The sequence below is a fragment of the Chenopodium quinoa genome, unplaced genomic scaffold (genome assembly GCF_001683475.1).
Source record: "Chenopodium quinoa cultivar QQ74 unplaced genomic scaffold, ASM168347v1, whole genome shotgun sequence".
NCBI classification, from domain to species: Eukaryota; Viridiplantae; Streptophyta; class Magnoliopsida; order Caryophyllales; family Amaranthaceae; genus Chenopodium; species Chenopodium quinoa.
The window spans coordinates 3,514,781-3,529,525 of record NW_018742681.1 but is presented as its reverse complement, the minus strand read 5'-3'; the positions used below and the strand labels follow the sequence as shown (position 1 = coordinate 3,529,525).

The following is a 14,745-nucleotide window of genomic DNA, read 5'->3' as shown; positions in this document are numbered from 1 at the left end:
AGCACTCATGCCTCGCCTAGCACACCATAGTGCGCCTAGCACACACATGTTGCGCCTAGGCTTTACGATGAGCTAGCCTAGCCTAGCTACGGCTATGCTCGTACTTGTTGCTTGTGATTTTGCGACGCTCGGCCTCGACGCCCTAGGCTCGATATCCGACGTCTGTATTCTTAAAACTCCGTCGACTCATTAAATCCTTCGGATTAATTCGTCGTCTCGGATCAGTTGTTCGATTGGGTTCGACCCGAAGGGTTCAGTTAAGATTAAGCTGTAATATTAATTATACCTTAATATTACTGATCGGAAGCGGCCAACACCTAGGCATTCCGATCACTTCATCTTACTGAAGAATTAGCTTTGTTATAATTCTGAACCCTCTATCAGAATAATACACTTGTTGGAAGGACACCATTCCTTTCAATGATGACTTTTGTGGTACATGGTTATGGTCTACCTCAAGGAGGGCCTTTTCAAGGTTGTAACGTGGCTAGGCTTGGGATTATGAAGAATGGACAGGCTCAAGTATACTCCCTTAATCCCTTACTTTTGGTGCTTCTCAAATTAAAACCTTTTTACTTTGTACAACAACTCCTACATTGGGTGCCTTTTTCCTTGTCTTCTCTCTCTTTTTTTTTTGACAAGTTTGGTTTTGGGTTTAGAACAATTTCTTCTTTAGCATTGGATCTTTCCTTTTTGGGTTTAAACTAACTTTGTGTCCCCTCTTTTGTTTTGTTCCCCCAATTTTTCATTTCAATTTCTTTGCACCATTCCCAACCCAAGGTTTGGAATAATGTAGGTTGAAAAGATAAGGCTTAATCGACGAGGCTCAAAAGGGCTACCAAAAAGATGGATTTTGGTTTAAGGTTAAAAACATGGGATTATCTTCGTGGAGTTTCAAGTTGCCTCCTGTGTTAGTGTAATCATCATATCCCTTCTTAGTGGGCCAAAACGTGGGCCGCTTTTCATACGATAAATCTTGTAAGCCAAAACTCATCAAGATTCTTAAAGTGTTGAGTATGTATTCCTTTTTTTTATTACTATGTGTATATTTCATTTAATTCGAGCTAATAACAATAATTAAATTGAAAAGAGAACAAGATATACGTACTTGAAAATATAATTTTTACTCATTAATTAATGAGAGTACGTAATAAGTAGATTAGACAGCATGAATCTCTTAGTCTATCATAAAAAAATAAAAAAAAAAAAACAAAAAAGGAAAGAAACAAAACAAGACCTAGAGTGCTACATCTTGAATTGTTGACAACTTCTTGAGATTGCGTCTTTGAGCTTTGTCCCTTTCTAACGTAAGTGAAATCCTCTCTAAAAATCTAGTCCATCTATATGATTCATGGTTTCATTTATCAAGTCCCTTTCAATTAATATTCCCACAGTATAAACTTTTTGAAATGTGTCTAAACCAAGGTATTGTAAATGGCACTTGTATAATGGAGACATATTTTCTATGAACTTTGTGACAAGTTCATTATCCAGAGTTCTTTGTGAAAGACGAGAAACCTTTGATCGCCACCTGGAAAAGAAGTCAATAAAGCCTTCTTCTTCCCCTTGCTTTAGTAATCAGGATTGCGCAAGGTAGTTGTGAGCTCGATGTTATCTCCATATTGGTCTAAAAACGCTTTTACAACGTCACTCCAAGTGGAAGTTTGTTTTACATCGAGGTTATAAAACCAGATTTAGCAGCTCGGTCCAATGAAAGAGGAAAATTACATGCATATAAGCTATGCTCAACCCCTTTCAATGCCATAATTCCAAGAAAGCTCATTAAGTGAGTCCTAGGATTGTCTGTAACCTTAAAGGTTGGTAAATCCATAGTTAAGAACTTTTCTGGGAGAGTCTTTCCACTAGTTTGTGGTGCAAGCTCATAATTGAAGAACTTAGTCCCTAAGCTAGCTCGAAGGACAAGTTTTTCCAAGGCCTCTACTCTTTCGGCTCTTGCTTTTTCTTGCAAAATTTTTTTTTTCTGCTTTTATTTTTTCCTTTTCAGCTTTTCTATGAGCCTTAATTTGGGCTTCTTCTTCATGTGGGGCTTTAAGGTTTTGGATTTTGTCTCTAAGTTTCTCTAATGCTGCTTTGTCACCCATGATTGGACTAGGATGTGAATGTGGAATAATATGACCAAGTAACGTGTATCACGAGAAATTGAGCGCGTTCACCTAAAACCTTTTCTGCCAAGCATTCAAACAACGAACAAAAGTCAAATTTGATTGTTTGTTTTTTATCCCTTTAATACAAATTCACTTTAAGCAAGTTTGTTGATGAAGAATGTCAAAAAATTCACAAACAATAATCATTAATGGAATGTCATGATTTGTGTTGACTTCAACAAGGTAATTATCTAAGAATTTTACTTTAAATGAATTGTTTTCGAAAAAGGTAGAAGAGAAAGAAAAGAAAGTTGGATTGAAAATGCTCATCAAATTTTTAGAAAAATTAATCAACCCGAACATACTCCTTAAAATGATCAATATATTAGAATGTGGTACTTGATCATTTAGATTACAATAAAGTTCTTTATTGGTTGTTTTTTTTTTTAATTTTTTTTTTTATATTCTCATATTGCTCATCTTTAAAGGATAATTACTATTTACTTAAAAAGAATGGTTGCCTCTAAATGTAAAATCCAAGAAAAAATTAAATCATTTTCTCGGATTTATCATTTATTATTCTCTCTTTTTTTTTTTTTTTTTTTTTTTTTGAGAATAATAATTTTTATTTTAGTTTCTCTTTTTGTATCATACTCTTTTTTTTAGAACAATTTCTTGATTTTTTCCGCTCTATTTCTCTTTTTTTTTTTCTTTTTTTTTTTGTGAGGCAATCATCCAAAGTAAAGTTCTCGGGATTTTCTTTTTAAACCATAGAAGAGGTAAATAAATTATACTCTTAAATCAAGGTTGATCAATTACAACTAAAAGATGACGACCATGAAAATAGACACGTTTAAGAATGGGAATATTGATGACGTCTTATTAAGGGATGCGAATTTCTAATGCCGAACCTTATATAAGAAGTAACGTCATTAGTTCGATTAAAAGCTATGTAAACGAATCATCATAATCGAAAACAGTATCGTATGCAATATTCCGTCTTGCGCTAAGGTGGAAAGTGCAACTTCGAGAGTAGCGCCTGCCACACGTTTTTTATTTTTTTATTTATTTTTTTATTTTTGTGAAAACTCAAAAATAAAAAAACGATAAAAGACATGTTTTTGGTTTTTTTTTTAAAGAAGGAAAATACGAACAAAATAAAAGCAACTAAATTAGACAACGTTGTTAGCCAAAAAGATATTATTAGCACCTACTTAACGATTAACCCTGAAGTGGTAATATCGTTTTCCCCATATAGCATTGTTCGTAACGAGTCAAAGTTAACATTGAACAGTGGGCGCGCGCAAGACTCAGAGTTGAGCGGGGTAGACGCGGGCAACTTCTGAACTTACGCTTAGAGGGCGCACGTAACTTTGACAGTTGAGCATGCCATCTGGTAGGTTCGACATTTTTTTTTTACCGAAATGCAGACCCTTTTTTTTGGCGAACCACTTTTTTTTTGCGGCTTTTTTTTTTTTTTTTTTGTAACAAGATGGAAATATTTAAATTAGATGCGTAGCATAACATAGGGTCATGTAGTCACATAAGCACGTTAACATAAGGAATAAAGCCTTCAAAGCATACAACGCCATTCTATGGTTAAGGCTTGGGTGTCCAAAGGTACCATACCTTAAGAAAAATGCATGAATCAATCACTCAACATGTTGACCCATGGCATGGTTCTCCCAACATTTTGTTGGCGATATGGGTGGGATGATTGTATGTGCAAGGGTGTCGTTTTTAGGGCCTAGTTTAGTATTTTGATAATAACTTCTTTGTTTTAACTTGAAATTGGGCTTATAATATACCGTTGGAAAGGTCTTTGAAAGGTCTATCCACCTGTACAGACCATAACAGATATTATGTGGTTGATTTTTCTTATTGGCTCGGTTTTCAACAATGTAAGATCCATTGGATCCAATCATTGCATTTGACACATTTAGGTCCGTTATTATCAAGATTAAACATGTATGAACACATTTTAGGCCTAATTAGTAATCAGACTAGGCTCTAAGGTAATTTGGTCTCAATTACAGGTTCTAACTTCATAATGCATTTCGAAGTCCATAAACACTTCAACTTTGATCGTGAACAACGAATGTTTTTAACATCATCGCACTTCCTATCGGGACCGAATGCAAAAAGTAGGTGTCTACAATAATCAATAATACACCCAAACTTAATCCTTATCAACTATTTTACATTAGTCGTTAATTAAACGTAAATTAACTTAATGACATCATGTGATGGAAAGGAAGATGATAAGACCAAACTGCCCATTTCATCTTCCTCCAACTTTCCCTCCAACGTTTCCCTCCTCTTTTTGAATAACTACCCATTTTCCACCATCCTTTTCCTATATACATGTGCTACTCCAATGCAATCTCCTATGTCATTCTTATTCTTTGCTCTTCTCTTTTATTAAAAAGGTGTGTGGTTCAAAAGCTTGAACTACAGTTGTAACCCACCAAGAGCTGCAGACATAGGTTCTCTAACTTAAGAGCTAACCCATGAAGGCCTTATTACAAGTGCAGGCTTGCAAATTTTTAAGGAGTAGTGTCCTTCTATTCCAATAGATGGTTTAGTTAATTACGAAGTTACTTATTCAGTGAAGTCAAGTGATGAAATACATAGCTCGAGGGCACTTTGTATTAGTTGGAGTATAATTAGTCTTACATCTTGCTCTTGATTGAACCTATTAGGTCACACCCTAAGCATAAAATCAGACCGTAATACGATTTGGGCCAAAGGCCCATATACGTCTATAAATATAGTTTAGATAAATACATTGGTATTTAGGCTTAGAAGCATCAAATCCAAGTGTATATCGTCGAATGGATGCGATGGATTATTGGATGAAGGAATAAGATCAAGACAAAGCGACGAGCTAGGCCTAAAGGCCTAGGACAAGGCCATGCACACCACAAGAGTGGGCGCAAGACCCAACCATGGCTAGGCAAGCCTAGGCCGGGTGAAAGGCCTAGCCAAGGCAGCCAAAGCCTAGGGAGTAGGCCTCGCTAGCTCGCACAAGCAGCAAGCCCAACTGCGACCATGACTTGTTGGCTTTTCGCGAGCCCGCAAGCAAGTAGCAGTTTTGCAAGGCCCAACAACAAAGTTGGTCTGAGCATGCATGGGCTGGCTATTGTTTGAGGCTAGCACGTGAGACCTAGGTAGTTGAATGAGCAGTGCAAGGCCTCGCCTTGCTGCTGCCTATGCACACTTATTGGCGAGCAAGCGAGGGGCCCTTTGTGCACATATGTGCTTGTGCGTGTGGGGTCCATGTGTCGCTTAATGATTGATTAATACACTCAAGGCAGTTTTATTTTGTATAAATACTTATGATTATTAGATGATCATATATAACAATTGATTCAAAATTTTTGTAGCCTCCTCTAAATTAAGAACCAAAATCTAAACACTAAAATCTTGATAGATTTGTCCATTATTTTCTAAGCTAATACACTCATGGTGGGTTTGAACGTGCAGGTGGACTTTCAATAGAGAGACTGCACTTGCGGTTCTTGTTCTTGGCTCCGTTCGTACTTATACGCACGCTTCAAAGGCATAATATTTGAGGAGGTAATTAAGTAACTATAAATACATATGATTATTAGATGATTGTACACAACAATTGATTAAGAATTTTTGTAGCCTCCTCTAAAGTAAGAACCATAACCTAAACACAAAAGGCTTGAGAGATTTGTCCGGTATTTTAAGCTAATACACTCAAGGTAGATTTAATCGTCACGTGGACTTTCAATAAAGGGATTACACTTGGTGTTCTGGTTACAAGCATGCTTCAAAGGTATAATATTTAGAGTAGAATATGTTTTGTAATTAATCTTTTAAATTACACATGGATTCGAGCATATATAGGATTGTTTCCACACTCATAATCAGATTAGAGTATAACCCAGTACCGGTACAAAGAGCCTCTTGTATTGAATTCAATTGACTAATTTTAATTAATGCTTAAATTAAAATGGGAATTAATTATGGAACGAACTTTAACAATTAGATTGGGTAAAAATGCACCTAATTAGATTAGGTTTTTGCACTAATCGAAGAACAACCCTGAATCGGACGTGTGAGTAGTGAATTTTGGGCGGAGAAATGTTCTAAATTGATCCCTACCTACTACATAGTTAGATGAGACTGTCTAGAGGCCAACTTCCACCCAAAAATAGGTATTTCGAGGGGTTTTCCGTTTCTGGCAACATAATATTTAAAAATTTTGAACCTTAATTAATAATTGCTTGTTAGGTATTTAATGTGAATGGTTTATGTATTAATCTATTGCTCGGGGGTGTGCACACTTAGGTGAGGATATTGTTTTTGAAAACATGATATGTCTTAAACTGAAAGCTTATAAACTTTGGAAATTTACTTGGATACGAAGTACTATGATTGGAAAGTCTATTTTTGCAATTCTATAATTGGAAAGTATAAATTTGGAAAGTCTAATTTCTAAAAGTAATAAATTATGGGAAGTCTATTATGGCATGTTTAAAATAAGGTAATTATCTTGAAAACATATGTAATACCCCGTATTTTTGAAACGTATTTTCTAATTAATTAATTAATTATTATTTTCTAAAAAGGGTATTTTACTATTTTATTCTACTATTTGAATTTTGGAGCCAAAATGATATTTGAATTTTGGCGCCAAAAGTATTTTAAAACTTAATTATTATTTTTGGATTTTGAATAATATTTATTATCTATTTATTTTATTTTAAAAACCAGATTATTTATATATTTTGGATATTTTAATTAAATAAAATTTATTTTATTATTTATTTATAAGGGCCGAAAATTCCTAATTTAATTACTATGATTTTTGGATTTTCTATGTGTAGAAAATCTGATTTTCTTAGTTATTTTATTTAGTGAATAATTGGTATTTTCTTAATTAATTATTTTATACAATAAATAATATTTACACAATTATTTTTAATCCTTAAATCTAGCAAATAACTTCCTAAAATACACTAAGGAGGTCCGAAAAATTGAGCTACTAGCTCAAATTTTCGAACCCTCTTGAATGATTTTTGAGAGAATTATTTTGGTAATTTGTATTTTTATTTATCTTCCTCAAAAATTATTATTTTCCTTAATTTTTATTTTCCACCTCCTAAATATTTGATCATCTTAATTCCCTACCTTATTTTATCTTTGATTATTACCCAAGTAAATCTCTTTTGCCATAATATTTTTCATGACAACATACTTTACTTAATTTTAATATTCTTACTCACCTTGATATTAAACTTTCCGTAATTATTAAGCTTTCTTCTCCAAGTAATTTCCTTAATTCTTTTTACCATAATTCATCCCTCATTCTCTTGCCATAATTCTTGCATGAACTAGCCTATAAATACTCCCTCATACCTCTCATATTCGTCGCACCAAAAACTCAATTCTCTTCCTCAATCTTACTCTTCTTCTCCTTTTTTCTAAAAGAAAATCAGGCTGTATATCTTTGGAGCCAATTTTTGGGCACGTCTGGTCATTTATGGGGTTTTGCTATTTCACAGAAAGTGTTCATCTCAAAAAATACTTGAGGTTAGGCTCAAGAATAACCTAATTCGGAGTTATATTGAAGGAGTTATGGTCTCTACAAGTTCTGCCTATTCTTTCCAACGCAAATCCAATTCTCGTTAATTTCTCTTCACATTTTCTTTTCTTTTCTGTCTTGCGCCACCACCACCAATCACCACGGCCACCACCTCCAACCACCTGCCGGAAGGCTGCCCCTTGTCGCCACCTCTTTCTCTTTTCCTTGGTTTTCTGCCTCTTCTTCTTCTTCTCTTCCCGAATTTAATTAATTATTATTATGGGGGATTTATAAAAAATTATTATGAATGGTTTTAATTAAATAAAATCAGATTTTTATTCATGTTTATAAAAAAAAATTATTTAAAAGGTTCATGTACATATAGTTGGGGGGTTTTTAATTTGATTGTACGTTGTGATTATTTGTTAACCTTATATTAATTAAGGTTATATTTATTCGTAGGGTGTGTTTGATCCAAGTGCTTGAAGTTTCCTTGTGTTTGCTAAGCAAGGACCCAAGGTATGTTAGGTGGCTAGATAATTTTGAAATTGATTGGAATGTATAAGCATGTTTTGCATGATTTTTATGATGATTGAATTAAATAAAATTGAATTATGATTTATAAAATAAAAACATGTTTAAATGATTGGTTTTGATAAATAAATTGGGGATTGATTTTATATCATGTTTTGAGTGGTTTGAATTACTAATCATGTTTGAATAAAGAAATTGATTTGAAAAGTTTGATGAATTAATTAAAAGATTTTTCAAAGGAAGAATTATTAATTTTTGAAAGGTTATTAATATGAGATTTAATTCTCAAGTATCTATTAAAAGGTTTATATTAAAAGCATGTTGAATTTAATTAAAAAGGAGTTTGAGTAATAATTGGAATTATTGAGTTAAAGAGGTTTATTGGATTATTTCAAAAGCTTTACAAGCATAATTATTATATTAATCCCACTATGTGGATTCATTGAAGACTATGGACTTTGTATGGCCTAGTCTTTCTCCAAGAATAGCCATGAAATAGTAGGAGACTAGTTTTGGGGGTGTGCACAATTAGAGAGGAGATTGAGTTTTTGAAAATAATTGATTTGACTAATCATTATTATTGAGTTAGTGGAATTATTTTGAGAATATTGAGAATTGATTTTCAAAAGAGGAATTGGTTTTCAAAAGAGGGATTGGTTTTATAAATTGTTTCATCGAATTATTGAGTTATTGAGAATTGGTTTAATCATGAGTTTTGGAATTCATTGGATTGATTATTGGAATTGGTTTTTAAAAGCATGTTTGCGAATAAATTGAATTTACTTATCTTCCACTTATCATACTTAGCATATTTTTCTAACCTGTATTTCTTATTTGTTTTGGTTCGCCCTGTTTAGCATAATGGAAAGCAGTGTTGACTAATTTCAGGTGGAGTCAAGAATTATGCATATGGAAGTCCCGGGAATGTTCTTCACCTAGATTAGGAATGTTGGTCTTTGTTCAATTATGAGTACTCATGACTATGGTTACTATTTATATTATTATTAATAAAGAAAGTATTGAAGTTTTCGCTGCAAAGTATTGGTTTTGGTTTGTAAGTTTGAGTAGCCTTGCATATCATACGGCGGTAATACGCCTAAGTTTATCTCTACGGCATAATTATGCGTATTATACTAGTATTTTCGTAGAGGGAGATTTGGGGGTGTTGCAAAGTGGTATCAGTTTTCAAGGTCCTAAAAAGATTAAAATTGGGAATAATAATAAAAATTGTGGGTAGACTTAAGAGGGCATGTAGGATAGATAGAGTTTCACATTTGTGTGTGAAAGTCAAAAGCTTTATTTTTATATAAAAAATATTTTTTTATTTGTGGAAAGATGATTGAGAAAAAGGATGCTCGGGTTCTCTACGGAGGTCTAATAATGGGTACGCCTCTCTGTCTAGGAAAGGCTCGCCTCGAGGCTGTAGGTAACTTTTCTGGGAGACGCGGGCTCGGCTGTCCTATATCATGACTCAAGTACATTATTATTATTTTCGAAAACAAAAAGAATTGAAACTATTTGAAACTTGAGTTGTGTGATTATGTGTGCATTAAAGTTGGTGTTAAAACACCTTAAGGTATGGTCTATGGTCCGAAATTTCTGAGCTTTAACCCATGGTTGGTTGATCTTGAGTTATACTTGGTTGATTAAGTTATGAATTGCTTATTGCAAATGGATTTTGAATTGAATTGTTTATATGATTTAGCACTAAATTGATTGTTTTGCATATGTATGTGAAACAGATGGAAAGGATTGATGATATAAGAAAGAATTACTTTAACTTGCATCACTTGAAAGATGATGGAGTCACAGTTAGTGAGTTTATTACTGGAATTGTTGCTTTGGCCTTAAACCTTTATGAGAAGTTTAATTTGGAAGCTTTCACTCAACCACCTTGGATGGTTCTTTTGGCCTTAGCTCATCTACCTACAGTTCCCAAATATCAACCTCTCTTTGACAAGTATGGGGATGTGATCAAGAAGAATGGGTTGTGGAATGAAAAACACCATCATGAGGGGAAGTGGTTAGCAAGCATGTCTATCCTTAAGAGAGACTTGCACTATGTGGAGCGTAAATTTGAACCTAGAAGGAGAATTGTGAGTTTCCTAAACTCCCAACCAACACTTCATTGAGAGAAGATGAGCAAATGTACTACTTAAATGCCTAACTCCCTTTTTTCATACTGAAAAGACCCTCATGAGTTTGTGTCATCCAGTGATGAGTCCATCTCACCTCTTGGTAGGAGCAAGAATTACCCTACTCCTACTCGTACTCCAAGCTATGAACCCCCAAAACGTCCAAGTCCAAAAGTCCACTTTCATGTTGCAAAAATGCCCAGAACTTGTACCCAAGCTGTCAATCAAAAATCACCTAGTCCAAAAGTTCAAAAGCCTAATGCTTCTTTAAACCAACCTCGTGGTAAGGTGAGCCCAACCAAAAGTCCAAGTTACACTCCAGGGACGAACAACAATCTAAGTGAATCTAGGTCAAGTTCTTCAGGCCATACTCCAAGCTATAGTGGCTATAACCCAAATTTCATGACTGACCCAAGTGATAGAGATAAGTCCAAGAGAGATGATCCTGACTATGATCCGAATAAAGATGACTATGTTGAAAGTGTTGCTTGAATAATTGAACTATGATTATGTTTATTGTTTTCAATAATTGCCTTAAATGGCAAGGTTGTACTTTTCTTTAATTATTAATGAGATAAAGTTATTTTTATTGAAATTTTCACTATGTTACTAAGTGAATTAAATGCTTATGTGAGTAGAACTTGTTTTAATTTTCAAAGTATACCTAGGAAGTATGTCTTCAAGGATGAGAGACCAAGTGAGAATAAAGCGCACTGGTTCCAAAGTAAGGAAGGTCCTTAGAAAGCTAACCCATATAACTAAAAACATCACGAAAGTGGTGAACAAGGGAAACCAAAATTCAGACCTTGATTCTCATAGTGAAGTTGTTAAGAGAGTTGCTGCAGCCAAACCACCTGTTTACTTGGGAAAGGAGGACCCAACCAACCTTGAAAACTAGATTAGGGAGTTTGATAAGTTATTTAATGCAATCAATTGCCCAAGTGAGCTAAGGGTGAACAATGGTGTCTATTATTTGAGGGAGGAAGCTGGCTTATGGTGGGGCCCAAAGAAAAGATGAGTTGTTGAAGAAACCAAACTTTGGGTGGGAGGAGTTTAAGGAAGCCTTAAGGGAGAAGTTTTACCCTTCCTACCTGAGAAAGCAGAAATGCATGGAGTTTACCAACCTGAGGATGGGGAACATGTCTATCAATGAATACTACAACAAGTTCATAAAGTTGATGAGGTTTTCCCCCGGAAGTGGTCCCTATTGAAACCATTAAAGCTTAGAGAATTCAGCAAGTTCTAACCCTGACCCTCCAAGGGAAGCTAGGGGGAGTTACCTTTGAGATACTAGACAAAGTTTATGGCCGTGCAGCTCATCTGTAAGCGATCAAGGGGAGGGAGATGGAGCATGTTAGAGAGAAAAGGAAGAACCTGAACTCTTTTCACGGGGGTGAAAAGAGGCATAAGCCCAATGGTAACCACCAAGGGAATTCTGGAGATAAGAGGGAAACAAGGGGAGCTTTGGGAAAGGTAATGGGAGACAGTCGTCCAATGCTAGGGGAATGGGAATCAAAGGAGTGAGAAGCCTCATAGAAAGTATTTTTGCAAGCGGTGTGAGAAAGATCATCTAGGGAAGGACGGTAAAGGAAATCCGATAACTTGTCGTTACTGTCAGAATATGGGACACCGTGTGTATGATTGTTACAAGAAAGAGGTTGATGTTAAGTCAGGAAAGGAGAAAGAGTCTAGTGTTTCCAGCAAACCACCTCAATCTAGTGGACCTACACCCACGGTTGTAACTAGTAGCGTTGCGAGAGGAGCCCCAAAGGGTCGTGTGTTTGTGATGAGCAGTGGTGAGGCTGAAATTGCTAATAATGTGGTATTTGGTGTTTTCCTTATAAGTTCTTTGCCTGTGAAAGTTTTGTTTGATTCGGGGGCATCCCATTCCTTTATTTCTAAGAGAGTAGTTGGAAGTCTCAGGTTAGAATGTCCTGAGTCAGTTTCTCTAGATGTGTCTATTCCGTCTAAGGAAGTGAGTAGTTGTTCCAAGTTGTTTAAGAGTGTACCTATTTCCATTTCTGGGGTAGAATTTCTATCGAATTTGATCGAGTTCGATTTTAAGGATCTCGATATAATTCTGGGTATGGATTGGTTAGGAAGGTATGAAGCAAGGATTGATTATGCAGCTGAAAAGGTTACTTTAACTAGCCTAAGTAAGGCCAGAGTGGTGTATAAGGAGGGGAAAAGTTTAGGGTTGAGAATTATTCCTGCGATGCAACTCCAGAAGCTGGTTAGGAAGGGTTGTCCTTTGTTTTTGTGTATTGTTCAAGAGATTGACAGTGAAAAAAAGAAGGGTGATGGAAGAATACCTGTCGTAGAGGAGTTTCCTAATGTATTTCCAGATGAGATTCGTGGTATGGCAATAGTGAGGGATGTTGAGTTCACTATCAACCTAGTGCCTGGTACTAGACCTATTTTTAAAGCTCCATATAGGATGGCTCTAGCAGAGATGAAGGAGTAGAAGACTCAGTTGGATGATTTGTTGGAAAAGGGTTACATTCGACCTAGTTCCTCACCTTGGGGAGATCCAGTGTTGTTTGTAAAGAAAAAGAATGGAAGTATGAGGTTGTGTATGAAAGGAATGGTGTCCTTCCAACAAGTGTATTATTCCGATAGAGGGTTCAAAATTATCGGAAAGCTAATTCTTCAGTAAGGTCAAGTGATCGGAATGTCTAGGTGGAGGCCGCTTCCGATCAGTAATATTAATGTACAATTAATATTACAGCTTAATCTTGACTGAACCCTTCGGGTCGAACCCAATAGAACAACCGATCCGAGATGATGAATCAATCCAAAGGATTTTGATGAGTCGTCGGAGTTTTACTAACAAAGAGGTCGGATATCGAGCTTAGAGCATCGCAAGTCGAGTCGAATTTAGAATTCGAAGAGACGTAAAATCAATCGAGTTACAAGTAGGTGCCTAGCCGTAGCCTCGCATTAGCCTAGCCATGTGAGTGCTAGGCTAGGCAAACCCCATCGCAACCATAGCATGCTAGGCGTGCTAAACTCATGTATGATATGCGTGGTGCTGTGCGCTAGCAGCCCTGGTAGCATGCTCGGCAATAGCAGCGCCTAGCCATCGCATAGCAGCGTGCTCAGCGTGCAAGGCTGTGCGTGGTGCTAGGCTATGGCACGCCCCAGCAGCCAGCCTCTCGCAAGCACGCAATAGCGCAGGGCTTGGCCTTGCTAGCAATGCGTGTTGTGCATGCGAGAGCTGGGCCAGGCACATTGCGAGGATAGTGGTGGCGTGGGCTAGCAGCCTTACCAGACAGTGCCCAGCACACGCCATGCCACATCAGCAGCTCGCATGCTGTGCGTAGCTTGCTGGCTGTGCGCATGCTTGTGCTGGCTGGCTTGCTAGCACAGCCTAGGCACCAGGTGCCAACAAGGCGGCCTTCGCAGCCAAGGCTGGTTGGCAGCCAGCTGTCCCAGCCACATGGTGGATTCGGTTTGAATGAGGGGACCAAGAGTTATTGGCATTACCTTGGGCATCAAGGCAATGCCCCCCCCCCCCTTCTTGGAATGGTCCTCACCTAATCACTCTTCCTCCATTTGCCACTTGTAACTCATTGATTGCATTGTTTATTAATTTATTTTTGATTAAAATAAATTAGTAGGAAAATGCAAATTCTCCCACATTGGTGGGAGACTGGGAAATCAAGTAGCATTCTCTTATAAATACCCAAGTGTTGGGCATATGGGAATCCACTTGAGTAGAACTCAATGAGGCATCTCCCATTAGGTGAGAAAACCTCTAAGTTTGTAAAACTCCAAGTTTTTATTGGTCGGTTCCCGACTAACCTTCGGGACTTGGACTGTTTGGGGCGGGTTTGTGGGTACGAGCCATTGGAGGCGGTCACGATTGTGATGCTCGAGCTTTCGAAGTAAGAGCTCAATTTACGAGCGAAGCACGCGTCGAGGGTAAGAATGTCTTTTCTCTTTCTCTCTTTATGTTGTTAATTATGTGATTAAATATTTAGTTGTTTTAATTAGTGAGCGGGTCTTGGGCGGGTTTCTCTTCCGCGTAGCGTTGGACGCTACGAAACCCTACAGCGGTATCGGAGCCGTGCTCCTTTTAATTATTGCAATTATTTATTAATTAAGGTGTTTTAAATTAAGATTTAAATTCTGGTTTTGCTTTTCTAATTAGATTAGAAGCTCGTTTTAATTAATTTTAAAACTCGTATTTTTATTGATTTGGCTGTCAAACCCAGATTTTGGCTCAAAAATAGTGTGTTTTGGGTGGAATCGACATTCTGAAACAGATTCAACCCTTTTTAAGGGCTGTCCAGAAGCCAAATTCGAACCAGATACCCAAGTTTTTGGGGTTTTTTCGTTTTTTCAACGAAAATTTTAAATCTCTTTAAGCCTTAATTAATGCAAGCATTACAAAGTAACCAAAATCCAAGGC

The 14,745-nt window shown here is 36.5% G+C and overlaps 1 protein-coding gene across 1 annotated transcript; it reads left to right on the top strand.

Moving 5' to 3' along the window:
- Positions 1–11,952: 11,952 nt before the first annotated feature.
- LOC110722351 lies at positions 11,953–12,795 on the top strand. The gene has a single exon (XM_021901627.1). The coding sequence runs from the start codon at positions 11,953–11,955 to the stop codon at positions 12,793–12,795; it is 843 nt and encodes a 280-aa protein (XP_021757319.1).
- Positions 12,796–14,745: the final 1,950 nt, after the last annotated feature.

Bases quoted from the DNA above. Each gene is read 5' to 3' on its own strand.
- LOC110722351 (XM_021901627.1), top strand. From the start codon at position 11,953: ATGGGACACCGTGTGTATGATTGTTACAAGAAAGAGGTTGATGTTAAG.